The 12,390-nt window shown below is 50.3% G+C and overlaps 1 protein-coding gene across 4 annotated transcripts in view; it reads left to right on the top strand.

The window, feature by feature from the left end:
• Positions 1-6,719, top strand: part of WT1 (WT1 transcription factor) — a 48,937-nt gene extending 42,218 nt beyond the window's left edge. For 3 of the 4 annotated variants that reach the window (XM_037040453.1, XM_037040451.1, XM_037040454.1), the window contains 3 exons: positions 2,127-2,216; positions 2,809-2,901; positions 5,326-6,719. In XM_037040453.1, the coding sequence (XP_036896348.1) occupies positions 2,127-2,216; positions 2,809-2,901; positions 5,326-5,447 (305 nt within the window). In that variant the 3' untranslated portion in view covers positions 5,448-6,719. The other variant, XM_037040452.1, reaches the window with a different exon arrangement.
• The last annotated feature ends 5,671 nt before the right edge of the window (positions 6,720-12,390 follow it).

Raw genomic sequence — 12,390 nt, 5'->3', positions numbered from 1 at the left:
CAGAAAAGAATAGAGGTTAGATGTCTGTGTGAAGGGAAGACAGTAGATGAGATAGCCAAGACCACCTTGGCCTTAAATGCTGGAGCATTTAAGAAGCTCTTTCTTGCAGAAGAAGAGGGCAGGCTGGTATATAACAATCCTGTGTCCCCTCTCTTGAAAGAGTGCAATTGAAAAAATTTATTTATAATTATAGTGCAGACTATTAAGTAATTTTATATTAAATGCTTTCTATGTCCCAGGCTCTCTACATGCATTCTCTACATGCATTATTTCATTTAATCCTCACACATGAAGCAATGATCAGGTGAGTAGGTACAGCGGAAGCAGGACTTGAACTCAAGCCTTTTAACTCCCAAGTCACAAGCCCCCTTCTCAAAGAGCAAATGGTCTGTTTTGGAGCCAGGATGCACACAAACGAAAAAAGGGACCGAGAGAGTAAATGATAATGTATTAAACCGGAGGCCGGAGGAGTTGGGAAGAATTGTTCAGAGTGTCAGTTTGAGCTGGTGTCAAGGTTTCTTGGAGGAGGAAGGGCTTGGGCTGACCATCAGGGTTGATAAGATTGGGCAGAGGACAGGAACAAGTATAAAGGACACATGGACAAAAACCAAGGGGGGTGGAAATGGGAGGGAGGTGGGGAGCACTGGGGGGGGCGGGCTGGGATGGGAGTAAAAAACAGAAAACTGTACTTGGACAACAATTAAAATAAATAAAAAAGATTGGGCAGAGGAAGGCAAACAGGAGCAGAAGCAGACAGGCAGGGAAAAGAAATGAGCCCACCTGGGGGTGATGTCCTCTCCAGGTTGCGGAGGTGGAGCGTGAGTCCCCAGGCTAGGTACAAGTGGCGAGTTAAGGAGAGGCCCCTGCCCTTGGATTTTCCAGCCCATGGAACAAGGTAGACCTGGACACAGCCCACCACGTCAGACGTTCTGTAATCAATTCTGTCTTGAGGGAAGGAAGGGCTTTCATTGGAACATGAAGCTTCCAGGAAGGCATCGCAGAGGAACAGGCATTTGTGAGGCGCGTACAGCAGGCTTTTTGCTGGGTAGGAATGTGGAGATAGCCACCGAGGGCGTGTAGTGTGAGCAAAGTGCAAGGCAGAGATTTCGGGAATGGTGAGCTCTGGCCTAGCAGGAACACGGATTCATCAGGGAAACAGAAGAGGTTCTGCAGTTGGAAAGGTAACCAGGGACTGCCCTGCGATGGAAAGACCCTGCTGAGCCCGGGGTGGCTTGCTCTGCGGGCCAGAATGCCCGTGACTCAGAATTCTCATAAGAAGGTGGAAAGGCCCGAGGTTGCTTAGTGCACTCCTGGGGCCCAGTTCCCAGTGTTTGGCTGAACTTTCTCAAGCCAGGCCAGGGTGGGGCTTCTTCATTCTGACGGAGGAGGTTGTGTAATCCCACTACTGGCTTCTCTCTGATAGAGGGACAGCAAAAACTTTCTGAACGCTTTGACCCTCGTTTAACTTGAGCGTCTCACAATCATGGAGCCTTTTATGCCAGACTCAGGAATGAGAAGTTGGTAGCTGAGAGCACCAAATCTTCAGGCCATAAAATATGAAACACCCGTTTCATGGGACCGGCTCCAGGGCACATCCATCCCAGACTTCTGCCTCAGACTCAGTCGAGGAGTTAAATCTTCTTTGGTTTATTATTTGTCTAACTATTCTGTGCCAATGATTTTTGAGCCCTGCTTCTGTGCTAGGTACTAGGCTAAGCCCTTTATGGGGATGGTCTGGTTTAATCAGTTTATAAATCCTTGGAAGTTGTCAGATTATTGGCTCCATTTCACAATAAGGAAACTGTACCTCACCCAGCACTTAAAGTGGCAGAGCTGGATGTGACCCCTGTGTCAGGCTCCAGTACTTGAGTTTCTGTTCACTTCGAACTGGGAGGGGAGGGACCATCTTCATTCACCTAACCCCCACAACCTGCACCCGCTGTCCACAGGCCTGTGTGTAGGTAGGCCTTCAACCACACTCTGCAGTTGGAAAGTCCACCCTAACATGCGCCACCGAAGCGTCTTAGGCATTTTGGAATCCCTCCAGTCCCCAGAGGAGAGGTTGCCTTTAAGGAGATCTCCACTTCCAGTGTCATTTTCAAATGGAGTATGTGTCTTCCTCCAAGGTGAGAAACCATACCAGTGTGACTTCAAGGACTGTGAGCGAAGGTTTTCTCGTTCAGACCAGCTCAAAAGACACCAAAGGAGACACACAGGTTTGTAGGTTCACTTCTCATTGCTGGCAGTGTGTTCCCTTGGGTTACGGCTGATTTTGTGATTTTCTGTGTTGTTAAATATGGATGTGAGAGGGTCAGCCATTTGTTTCATTTTTTTTTTCAGTTTTTTCCCCCCCTAATCTCTGGGGATTTTTCTTCTCTTAAACAAAAAAAGAAAGAAAAAGAAGCGCCTCTCATTTATCATGCAAACCACGGAACAATGAGATACCGCTAGCAACTTGCTGATGACACACTGAGCATCAGTAAAGACCAGAGGTGGTGGAGATCAGATTTCCATTTGTAGCATGTGATTCTCTTTTTCAGTCTTGGACACAGCTGAGACCTTGGTCAGAAGCTGGACACCTGTGGTTAAGGAATAATTGTTTCCAAGACCAAAAGCAGGTCTTCAGGGGTTATGTGCAGGACCGGGGGGGTTCGTGCTGGGCTTGGGGGAGATCTGAGGGTGAGGCAGATGTTGCAGGTGTGGCTGGAAATGCCTGGCTCCTCCGGCTGCTGGGAAGAAGGCCTTGCGGGCCTCGTTCGTTGTGCCCCCCGCGTCAGGGCTGCGGCTAGACCTTCTTTGTCCATTTAGGTGTGAAACCCTTCCAATGTAAAACTTGTCAGCGGAAGTTCTCCCGCTCTGACCACCTGAAGACCCACACCAGGACTCATACAGGTAAAACAAGTGCGTAAACTTTTCTTCACATTTACTTTTCATTATTTTTTTAAAAAAATAACTACCGTTGAACAAAGTTGTTTCTGATGAGAGAGACTGGACAAGAGTAGGCTAAAAGGAGTCTAAGCAGGGTTAGACTGAGAGGAGAGAAAGAACCGCATGTGGTTATCTTTAAATAAGAACATTGTTTAAGAAGGGACGGGGGCGTGGGTACCGAGCAGAAGGGAGACGTGAGAAGAACCCTTTTCATGAGCGTCCAGAATAAAAACGAAGAGATAAGTTAGGTCCCTCCTGTTCCCAGTTTGTTGCATCCATACTTTTATCACCCAGCTTGATAGGATAATCAACCTTAGAGAAGAACAGCAGAAATTCTGACAAGCCAAAATCTAGCAAGCTAAACATTTATCCTTCTGAAAGTTCATGTTCCACCACACTGTGTTCAGAGGCCCGAATCCTTTCTCTGCTAAAACTTAATGCTCCAGGAGCTGGCATGCTGTCTGCCAGACTGACGTCGGCACGTGGCTATTATTTCCTCTACGTTAGTATCGAGAGGGGAATAGTGCATTTAAAGTTTTTGCTTCTCCACAAGGCTGGCGTGATTCATAATGAAAACAGCACCATCTTTGTTGTGTATTTTATAGCTTGGGAAAGAGAAACCAGGCCTAGGTTATCTTTATCTCTATACCAATCTTGTAGGAAGAGGAGGGCTGGCATGATTTATCCCCATTTGTCAGATGAGGGGACTGAGGCACATAGCAATTTAGTGGCTCATGTAAAGTTCCAAAGCTAGTAAGTAGCAAACCCAGTTTTATCTGCTCCCATCCCACCGCATCCCCACTGCCTTCTTTGTTGGAGAAAGGCGTTGGGGTTTGGGGTTCACTGCCCAGTGCAGGGGGGAAAGAGAATCAAGAAGACAGCCCAAGTCAGCAGAGTTGAGTACCGTTGGTTGGCCGAGGCGAACGAAGACAGGGGCAGGGCTGGACATGGATACAGCTTCGGCAGCATGGCTGGAGGTGGGGGCCGGGCAGCGGGGGCCCGATCAGGCAGAGCAGAGGAACAGGGGTGGGAGGTGCGAGGCACAATGTTGTGAGCACCCAGCCCGCTCAGACCAAACCGGCCGCACCTGTAGACAGAGTCCAGGCACCTGTGCCCCGGAGATGGGCATCTCCTTGGCCCTCCTCAGGTGCTTCGGTGTTGTTTCTTTGCCTTAGTCCTGAGACCATAATTTGGAGGGAAGGAGTTTCCATTCCTTGTACTCCAGCCCCCTTCCCTGCGCGTGCCTGCATGTGTGTGAAGGGACCCGAGTTACATGCAGACTGTTTAATGCTATGCTTGATTGGCCCGCGCCCCCCCCCCCCGTTCTGACTCTGGGCTAGCACCTCCCCTGGGACATCTCGGGGCTCGTCCTGCCCAGGAGTCCTCAGAAAAGACACAGTGAGACCAGCGGTATCCTGAGACCCCCCCAGGCGGCTTCTGTGGCATTTGTACTTAGCATGAAGTCACAGCTCTATTCCCGTTACGGCCCTAAAGGTGGGAGCCAGGTGCGTGGGCTTTGAAATGACACTGACCTGGATTTGAGTGTTGCTTGGGCCTGCCCTCCCCGGGGGTCCGCCTCATCTGTAGGTGGGGGAAACAGTGCTCTCCTCACCGAGGTGTTCTGTGTGGTTCACCAGGCCAGGCGTATGCACACGATGCCCAGCACGAGGCACTTGATAAATGCTACACTTCTCTTCCCTACACAGAAGGTGGCATGAAAAGAACTTCTGAAGGCGCCTTCGATGGAAAGCTCGACCTTTTGGCAAGCTTGTTAAAGGTCTCAAGACTATGCCTGAACTAGAATTTTTGTGTGACAGGAATTATGCTCTGAGTGACACTTTAAGGAAAAAAGATGCAGACACCATGCACACTAGTATCAGTGACTTGTCTAAAACTACTCAGCCCGTCCAGGACCCTAGGCCGACAGAAACAGTGAAGCTGCCATCACAGCTCCCCCACCGGATGGCAGTTAGTCAGTAACATCCAAAATGACGGTCCGGAGACCCTGGCAGCCTCCTTAACCTCAAGTCCCTACTTGGACAGCAGAGGGGAAAACATACACAGTTCACAAAACAGGCTAACAGGAGAGGTTGAACCAAAGTTTCCCCCATAGTCAAATAGGAATTACCTACACATTTCCATTCGCAGTCTCCTCTTTCCCAAGTCTTTTGACTTAATAATGTTGTATAATTTCCTAATAGTACTTTCATCCGTGAGGCCTCCACGGTGCGGCTGTTTCAGAGCTGCCCCTGAAAGGAGCCTGGTGTGTTAGCGGAGGGACAGAATGAGGGGGAGTCTGGAGCGGGTGCCTTGTGATGCCTTAACGCGGGGGTTTGGAGGGTTGAACTTGCCCCATCTTTTCCGCTGCAAGTATCTGACTGGCAACTGTGCCCACAGGTGAAAAACCCTTCAGCTGCCGGTGGCCCAGTTGCCAGAAAAAGTTCGCGCGGTCAGACGAGTTAGTCCGCCATCACAACATGCACCAGAGAAACATGACCAAACTCCAGCTGGCACTCTGAGAGGTCCCGCCCAGGGACGGCGCTGTGTCCCCGGCCGGACGCAGTGTGGGAACTACTTTCCAATCTGACTTTAAAATTCCTCCTCACTCGCCTCTCTAAGAAGGGAGTGGCAGTCCATCTTCTTCATGCAGCTTCCCAGACAAGATGCGCGTACTACTGGATCCTACCGGCTCTGCCCGGAGAAGGCGGCCCCTGCTCTGCCAACTTGTAGCTGACTCCCAAGGCCCCGGAGAAGCGGCGGACAGCGTCTGGTTCCTTAAAAGCCCGTCGCCCTTTGGTCTGGATTTTCCAGTGTGAGAAGAGGCATTGTTGATAATGTTCCCCCACCCTCTCTTCCTTTTACGCTCATTTTCACTGGGACTGGAGTCATTGTACCATTTTCCATCATAGAATATTTATAGGCCAGGGCATGTGGTTGTGTCTGCTAATGTAAACTTTGTCACGGTTTCCATTTACTAACAGCGATGGCGAGAAATAAATCAGAGAGCCGGGCCCTGGGGTGAGTCCCATCCGGCAGTCCAGGGGCCAGGCAGGCTGTGCACCACCAGGCAACTGTTAAAACTCATGTGTTTCAAGCAGCTGAGCAAAGAATCAGAACTAACCAGTACCTCTGTAGAGAAATCTCAGAGAATCTTACCACTCAGTTAATTCAATGCTAACGTTAGCACAATGCTCTTAAGAAACTGTGCTTGAGGATCTGAGGTTTGGGTTTTGTGTTTATTTTTGACTTTCTGAGTTGTAGTTATCTGCATCTTCAGAGATGTACATATCTCCTCACACAAAGGAAATAGAATTCATTTTTGTTGTTTGGAGTGTCCCTTAGAGTCCTTATAGAGTGTACAGGCCACGCTGGTTATGTGGCTTCAAGATGTAAAAATTAAAGCGACTCTAAAAGAAATAGGGGCTGATCCAGGACCTCCGCCGAGAAGACTGTTCTTAAGTAACTTAAGTGACTTTTGGTCTACAAGTATATGTGCAAAAAAGGATACTTACTAGTGGGAAGTAATCCATTGTTTAAAGGTAATTGGGTGTGTGTGTGTGACTTTTTTTTTCCAGTTTTTTAAGGGAGGGAGTTTATTATTTACTGTTGCTTGAAATTATTGTGTAAATATATATATCCGATAATGATTTGCTCTTTGACAGCTAAAGTTAGGAAATGTATAAATGTTAGATGCATCACTGTCTTGGTGTTGATCTTACAACGTATCAATGATAACCCTAAACATGTAACCTGCATTTTTTCACTCCGCTCTCCATTAAAGTCTGTTCAAAAGGAAAGTGGCAAGATTCTGTCAGCTGTATCGAGTTCAAATCTTGAGGACAGTCGAGCCTCTCTTGCAGAGGTAAGAAGCTTCAGCCAGCATCAGTGGCCACTGGTTGAGTCTGGCCAGGTCCTGAGCATTATTTATTTCTCTGTCAAAAACAAGGAGGGAATTACCCGCCCTAGAAGCAGCCAGAGAGCCCTGTCTTCTGCTTGCATTACAAAGTGATGTGCCGGTGCTGCAGTTGAATGGGCTTGTGGATAACGTGGGAATTGTGTTTTAGGGTCCTTTTGAATCAGCCTATCATGGCATCGCTTCTTTTTCCAAGTCAGCAAAGGGGTATAGAGAGACGCCATGGGTTCCTTTTCGTAGAGTTCACCTACACACTGCACACTGAACACCCAGGGCCAGTGAGTTTCCAGTGATAGTTGCTGTAAATCAGCTCAGCAGGTCGAAAACTGCTTGGACTTCGCAGGGCGGCCGAGTGTGAAAGCAAAGATGTACGTTATCTATAAACCATAAACTCTCTTTCCAGTTCTGGTGTGCGGTTTTTCCGTTGTAAATAAGGAGATTAATGTTGGAGCCTGCACGCATTCTAGGTTTCGTTTCTTCCTTTGCAATGTGTCGTGAGCAGCGGGCAGCTGGGCCATGGACACTCTTTTCTGCCTTGAAGTGCAGCTCGAAGTTCTGGCCGCCTGCAGTCAGGTCCTGGGGGCCCCTCTTAGGTTGCATCTGGCTCTTGCATCACTGTTAATTATAGCGAGTGTGGTGACTCATTTGTATCAGCCCTTTTTATCTTTTCCTGCCAGAAGACAGCCTTTCTCTGGAGAAGCTCAGGACAAGCATGGCAAACGTCAGCGAGTCCTAGGGAGCCAGGTTTCACAACAAAAGCAAAGTCGTATTGTTTCAACAGCACGAGGAAAATCAGAAATTCTCACGTTACCCTGGCAGTTTAGCTTACAGTTAAGGTCATGGGCTTTGGAAAGCAGGCCAACCTGGGTTCTAACCCTGAGTTCCTGGTTTCCTCATCTGTGATACAGAGACGAAAGAGGACCCTGCCTGATAGGGTTGGAGTGAGGATTAAATGAAAAAGGAAAAAAAAGCATGAAAACATCTAGTACACAGCAAAGGCTTAAGAAATATTATCTGGGGAGATGACGCCCCACCTGCTGACTTCCTTTATGTCCCGCTTTCCCAGGCACGGCCTTGCAGCGTCAGGCATTGTCACAGGTCAGCGCCACAAAATTACAAGCAAATCCATTCCCTGTACCCCCAAACCAGAGTTCAGAGGGCTTTGTAAAACCCACAGTGGCATCGAGCGAGTGTGTCCAAGACCCACAGTGTTGGCCCCCACAGTGTTGGCCATAGGGGGCACAGTGTTGGCCATAGGGGGTTGACCATTGGCAGACTGTCAGGATGGAAGCTGGAGCTTCCATGCACAGCCTGGCCTAGAGGCCGTATCAGGCGCAGTTCCCAAAGTGTGCACTTTTGGTTTTGCTTTTGGTTTTGCTTTACTATAGTGCTGGGTCAGTATGTTGTTCAGTATTTTTATTTTATTTATCTTTTAGAGGGGAAGGGAAGGAGAGAAGGAGAGAAATATCAATGTATGGTTGCCTCTCGTGAGTCCCCTGCTGGGAACTGGCCTGCAACCCAGGCACGTGCCCTGACTGGGAATCGAACCGCGATCATGTGGTTCGCAGGCCCACGCTCAATCCACTGAGCTATACCAGCTGGGGCTGTTGTTCAGTATTTTTAAAAGGTTACCTTTAGTCTCTCTCCCCTTTCTGTCCCCCAGGATCTTCCCAGGCTGTTCTAGTCACCCCTAGCGCTCTCACCCCTGGATTCTATAGCACTCAGACTGTGTGACAGTAAATGGTACCCCATGCGGGTGTGACGTTTTCCCATCCAGGACAATCTGTAAGGCGGACAGGACGTGTGTTATTCCCACTTTACAGCTGAGGCAGCTGAGGGTCCGTGAAAGTCAGCGGCTGGGGCAGGACTAGGTCTTGGTGCTCCGTGCTCGTTTCCCTCCCAAACGTGCCTGACGGTCTGACTTGGGCTCTGCTCCATTGTTCCGTATCTGTGAGTCACATCTTCCCCACCACGCGGGAGCTTCTAGAGGGAAGAAGCCAAGCTCCCTTTCCTGTGTTGCTTACATCGGGGCTTCTCAACCTTAATAGCTGTGGATATTCCCTGAGGAATCTGTTCAAGTGCAGACTCAGATTCGGAAGTTCTGGGGCGGAGTCTGAGGATGTGCACTTCTCACCAGCTCCGGGCGGTTCCCACCCTGTTGGATGGTGGACCGCAGTTTACGCAGCAAGGACCCAAAGGGTGGCTTGTAAATCCTTGCTGAAAGGTGACTGATGGGATTTGCACCTGACAATCCCGAGACTGCACAGAATCTTTCTAGAGTGGTCTGGGGCTCTGCTCTGATGGGCCAGGGGCTGTGGGTCAGGACATCCGTACCGAAAGCAGAAGAACTGCATGTGATACCCCAGGTGCATCCATCCGCGTGGAGGTTTATTTTCAAACAGTCTGCCCCCCCTCAGTGATTTTCCACAATGGCAGGAGACCTCTCCAGGTAACATAAGGTGTGGTGCATGGCCACACTCACATATCCAGTCTTTGTGCCTCATTCCAGCTTCCTGACACTCATAGACTGCAATCTCACAGCTTTGGGGAGGGTTCAGTGCCGTGAGCCAGCAGCCTCACCAGCAGCCTCACCAGCAGCCTCACCAGCAGCCTCACCCGTAGGCAGGAATGCCCCGTGCCTTGCTGCTGCTGAGAACCACTTGCTTAGCTCTCCTGGGTACTGAAGGGCAAAGGCAAGGCCTCCTAGAGGCGTGTTCTCCCTGCTGGGTGTTTGCACCTCTGACCTTGGGCTAACAGGTCTGCCGGTGGTGGTGGTGGGGTGTACGTGTAAAACTGTGATTCTCAACCGGGGGCATTTTTCTTCACACCTTGTGGCAGGCAGAGTGGCCTGTGGGGATTTCCCCTGGGTAAATGTGGAAGGACCACAGTGAGGGGAACCAATCCCTGAGAACACAGGAAGGTCTTGGCCCTTTTCAGTCAGGTCTTTACTTCTATTTTATTTATCAAGGGATTAAAGTCTGTGCAAACCTTAATAAATCTATTTAAATCATCAGGATAATGTCGACCACACCTGATCTGATTTCTTGCACCGAGGAGCATGTGGCTGCTTCAGTGGAGGGCTCTGCACTTTTCTCCACTTTTCAAGTAAATTCAAGATTTTGTTAGTTTTCTGACTGGCCTTGAGAAGGAAAGACAGCCAGACGGCATAGGAGGGGTCACCTCCCAGAGGTCTGGAAACCCACCAGACCAGCCTGCGGACAGCCGTACACGGTCACGATCCCCTGAATAACGCTGGGGTTCGGGGTCTGGCGTGGGGATGAGGACCACGTCTGAGGACCAAGACTCTGGAAAGTTTGTGTCCTGAAGCACCGTCTGAAAAATCAGCCAGCTCTGAGTGGCAGTCTCAGACAGACAGAGCTCCGATGCAAGGAGCTAAGGCAGGCCAAATTAGCTAACAGGAGTTTCAGGGATAAAGGGGATATTTGTACGGAGCAGGGGACGACTGAAGGGTGGTCCCAGAGGCTGAGATGATTGTAGAGGGTGGGCTGGTCGAAACAAGTGGCTTCCCCGCCCTCACAGCGTCCCGGGAGCACGGGCGAGGTGGACGCCGAGCCAGAGGGACTGTCTGCCACCGCAGGGATGCTGAGGGCCACTGGGGAGGTGGTGGGACTCCAGGAGAAAGGGGAAGGCGGGGTGGAAAGAGGGAGACAACTCTGGGAAGAAACACGAGACCGATGAGGAATGGAGTGCGGACACCAGGGAGGTCTGACAGGAAGAGGGGCTTCTGTCTGACAGGGCCTGACCTGCGTGTGAACCCCCTGCCCCCCGCCCCCCCCCCCACCCCCAGCTCTCTGAACACACAGCCAGGGCTTTTCCTGGATCAGTGATGCTCAAGTGCTAACATGAAAATGGTGATAATGGGCACTGCTTAGTGGACCTGTATGGACAGGCCAGTGACATTTTACGTGAACTCTTCTATTGAGAACATGCCCATTTTACAGATGATGAAACCAAGGCTCTAAGAAGTGCCTCATGCACGGTCACGCAGCTCACGTACGGCGGAGTTGAGAGTAACCCAAGGCTGACGCAAAACCCACGTTCTTCACGCATGCGCTGCACTGTTTGTATCTCCCTCGTCTCGGGGCACGCTGGCCCCGAGAGCCGGGGGGCAGGGATGTGATGGCAATGCTTCCTTGCCCGCTTGCTTATTGGGGTACTCGGAATGTTCCTCCAGTGCCCAGAGAGAGGGTGGACATGATTGGCAAAACATTCCCTCCTCCCGTGTCCAGTCATGGAGGCTGTTTGTAAAATATGTTTTCATTCAATATTTTATATTAAATACCGGAACTTAAGAAATGACATAGCATAATGTTAGCCGGACGGCGATAAAAAGAGAAAATTGAGAAATGCATTTAAAAGTTCAAGGTCAATGAGTACTTTTTAAAAGCAGCATCCTGCTTTCCCAAGGAGCTCTACGTCAGAGGGAGCGGGCTGAGGAGGAAGCCGTTGGTTTCCAGTGAGGGAGGGGGTGGGGTGAACCTCCTGGCCCCATGCCATGGACAGATTGGCTGCCTCGTCTCAGCAGGCAGCCTCCATTTTTCCAAGGGGAAAAAACGGGCCCTGGCCCCTCACTGTCCAAACAAAGAGGTCCAGGGAACCTGTCACAGATGTCTCCTGTCCCATTTTTCTGAGACCTAGAAATATAGAGACCCCTGTCAGTGGCCTTTATCACTCAATGCAGGCACAGCCTTCCTTCTAGACCCGACCCAAGCAAACCCTTTTCTGCAGGGGTCAAGGGGCTTGTCGCTCCCTGGTGAGGGCTAATGGGGGTCTCTTCAGGGGGCAAAATCCCAAAGGGCTGCCCTGGTCCGAATCTGCCTTTGTCCAGCACCTCTTCCTGTAGCCTCGTCCTGATTAAGATGCCTTTATGTTCCCGGGGTGGGCACGGCAGAGTGCGTTTGGAGGGAGATTCCTGATACTGTGCCTCGGACACAGCTGCTGCCATGATCTCCACGCAGGGATTCCCAGGTCCTGGGAGAAGCAGCAGAGCGGGTGTGCATTTTTAAAAAATATTTTATTTATTTTTAGAGAGGGGAAAGGAAGGGGAAAGAGTGGGAGAGAAACATCAATGTATGGTTACCTTTCATGTGTCCCCCACTGGGGACCCAGCCTGCAGTCCAGGCATGTGCCCTGACTGGGAATCGAACCAGCGACCCTTTGTTTCACAGACCCGTGCTCAATCCACTGAGCTACACCAGCCAGGGCTCAGATGTGCATTTTGAAAGACCCTCCCCATGCATAAGTTCTAGAAATATCCAACTACTCACGTCAAGACATGTGGTTCTGTTTGCTGGTCCAGCCCCTGGCCTGTCCCACTGTTCACCTCTGACAGGAGCAGCCTAGAAAGGCCCAGAGCCAAAGATGAGGATTGTTGAAAGAGGTCGTGGGGCAGCCAAGTCCTTCAGGAGGGAGGGACATCTCAGCAGGGTGATGCAGAGGTTAAGAGAACAGGCTTCGCCATTCACACCTGGGAGCCACGAAACACCTTCTGAACCCCAGATCATCTGCTCAGGTGACAGCACTGCCCC

Source organism: Sturnira hondurensis, unplaced genomic scaffold (assembly GCF_014824575.4).
Source record: "Sturnira hondurensis isolate 20B ecotype Veracruz unplaced genomic scaffold, ASM1482457v3 Scaffold0002638, whole genome shotgun sequence".
NCBI lineage: Eukaryota > Metazoa > Chordata > Mammalia > Chiroptera > Phyllostomidae > Sturnira > Sturnira hondurensis.
The sequence above is the reverse complement of the archived record's forward strand: the minus strand, read 5'-3'. Positions and strand labels throughout refer to the sequence as shown.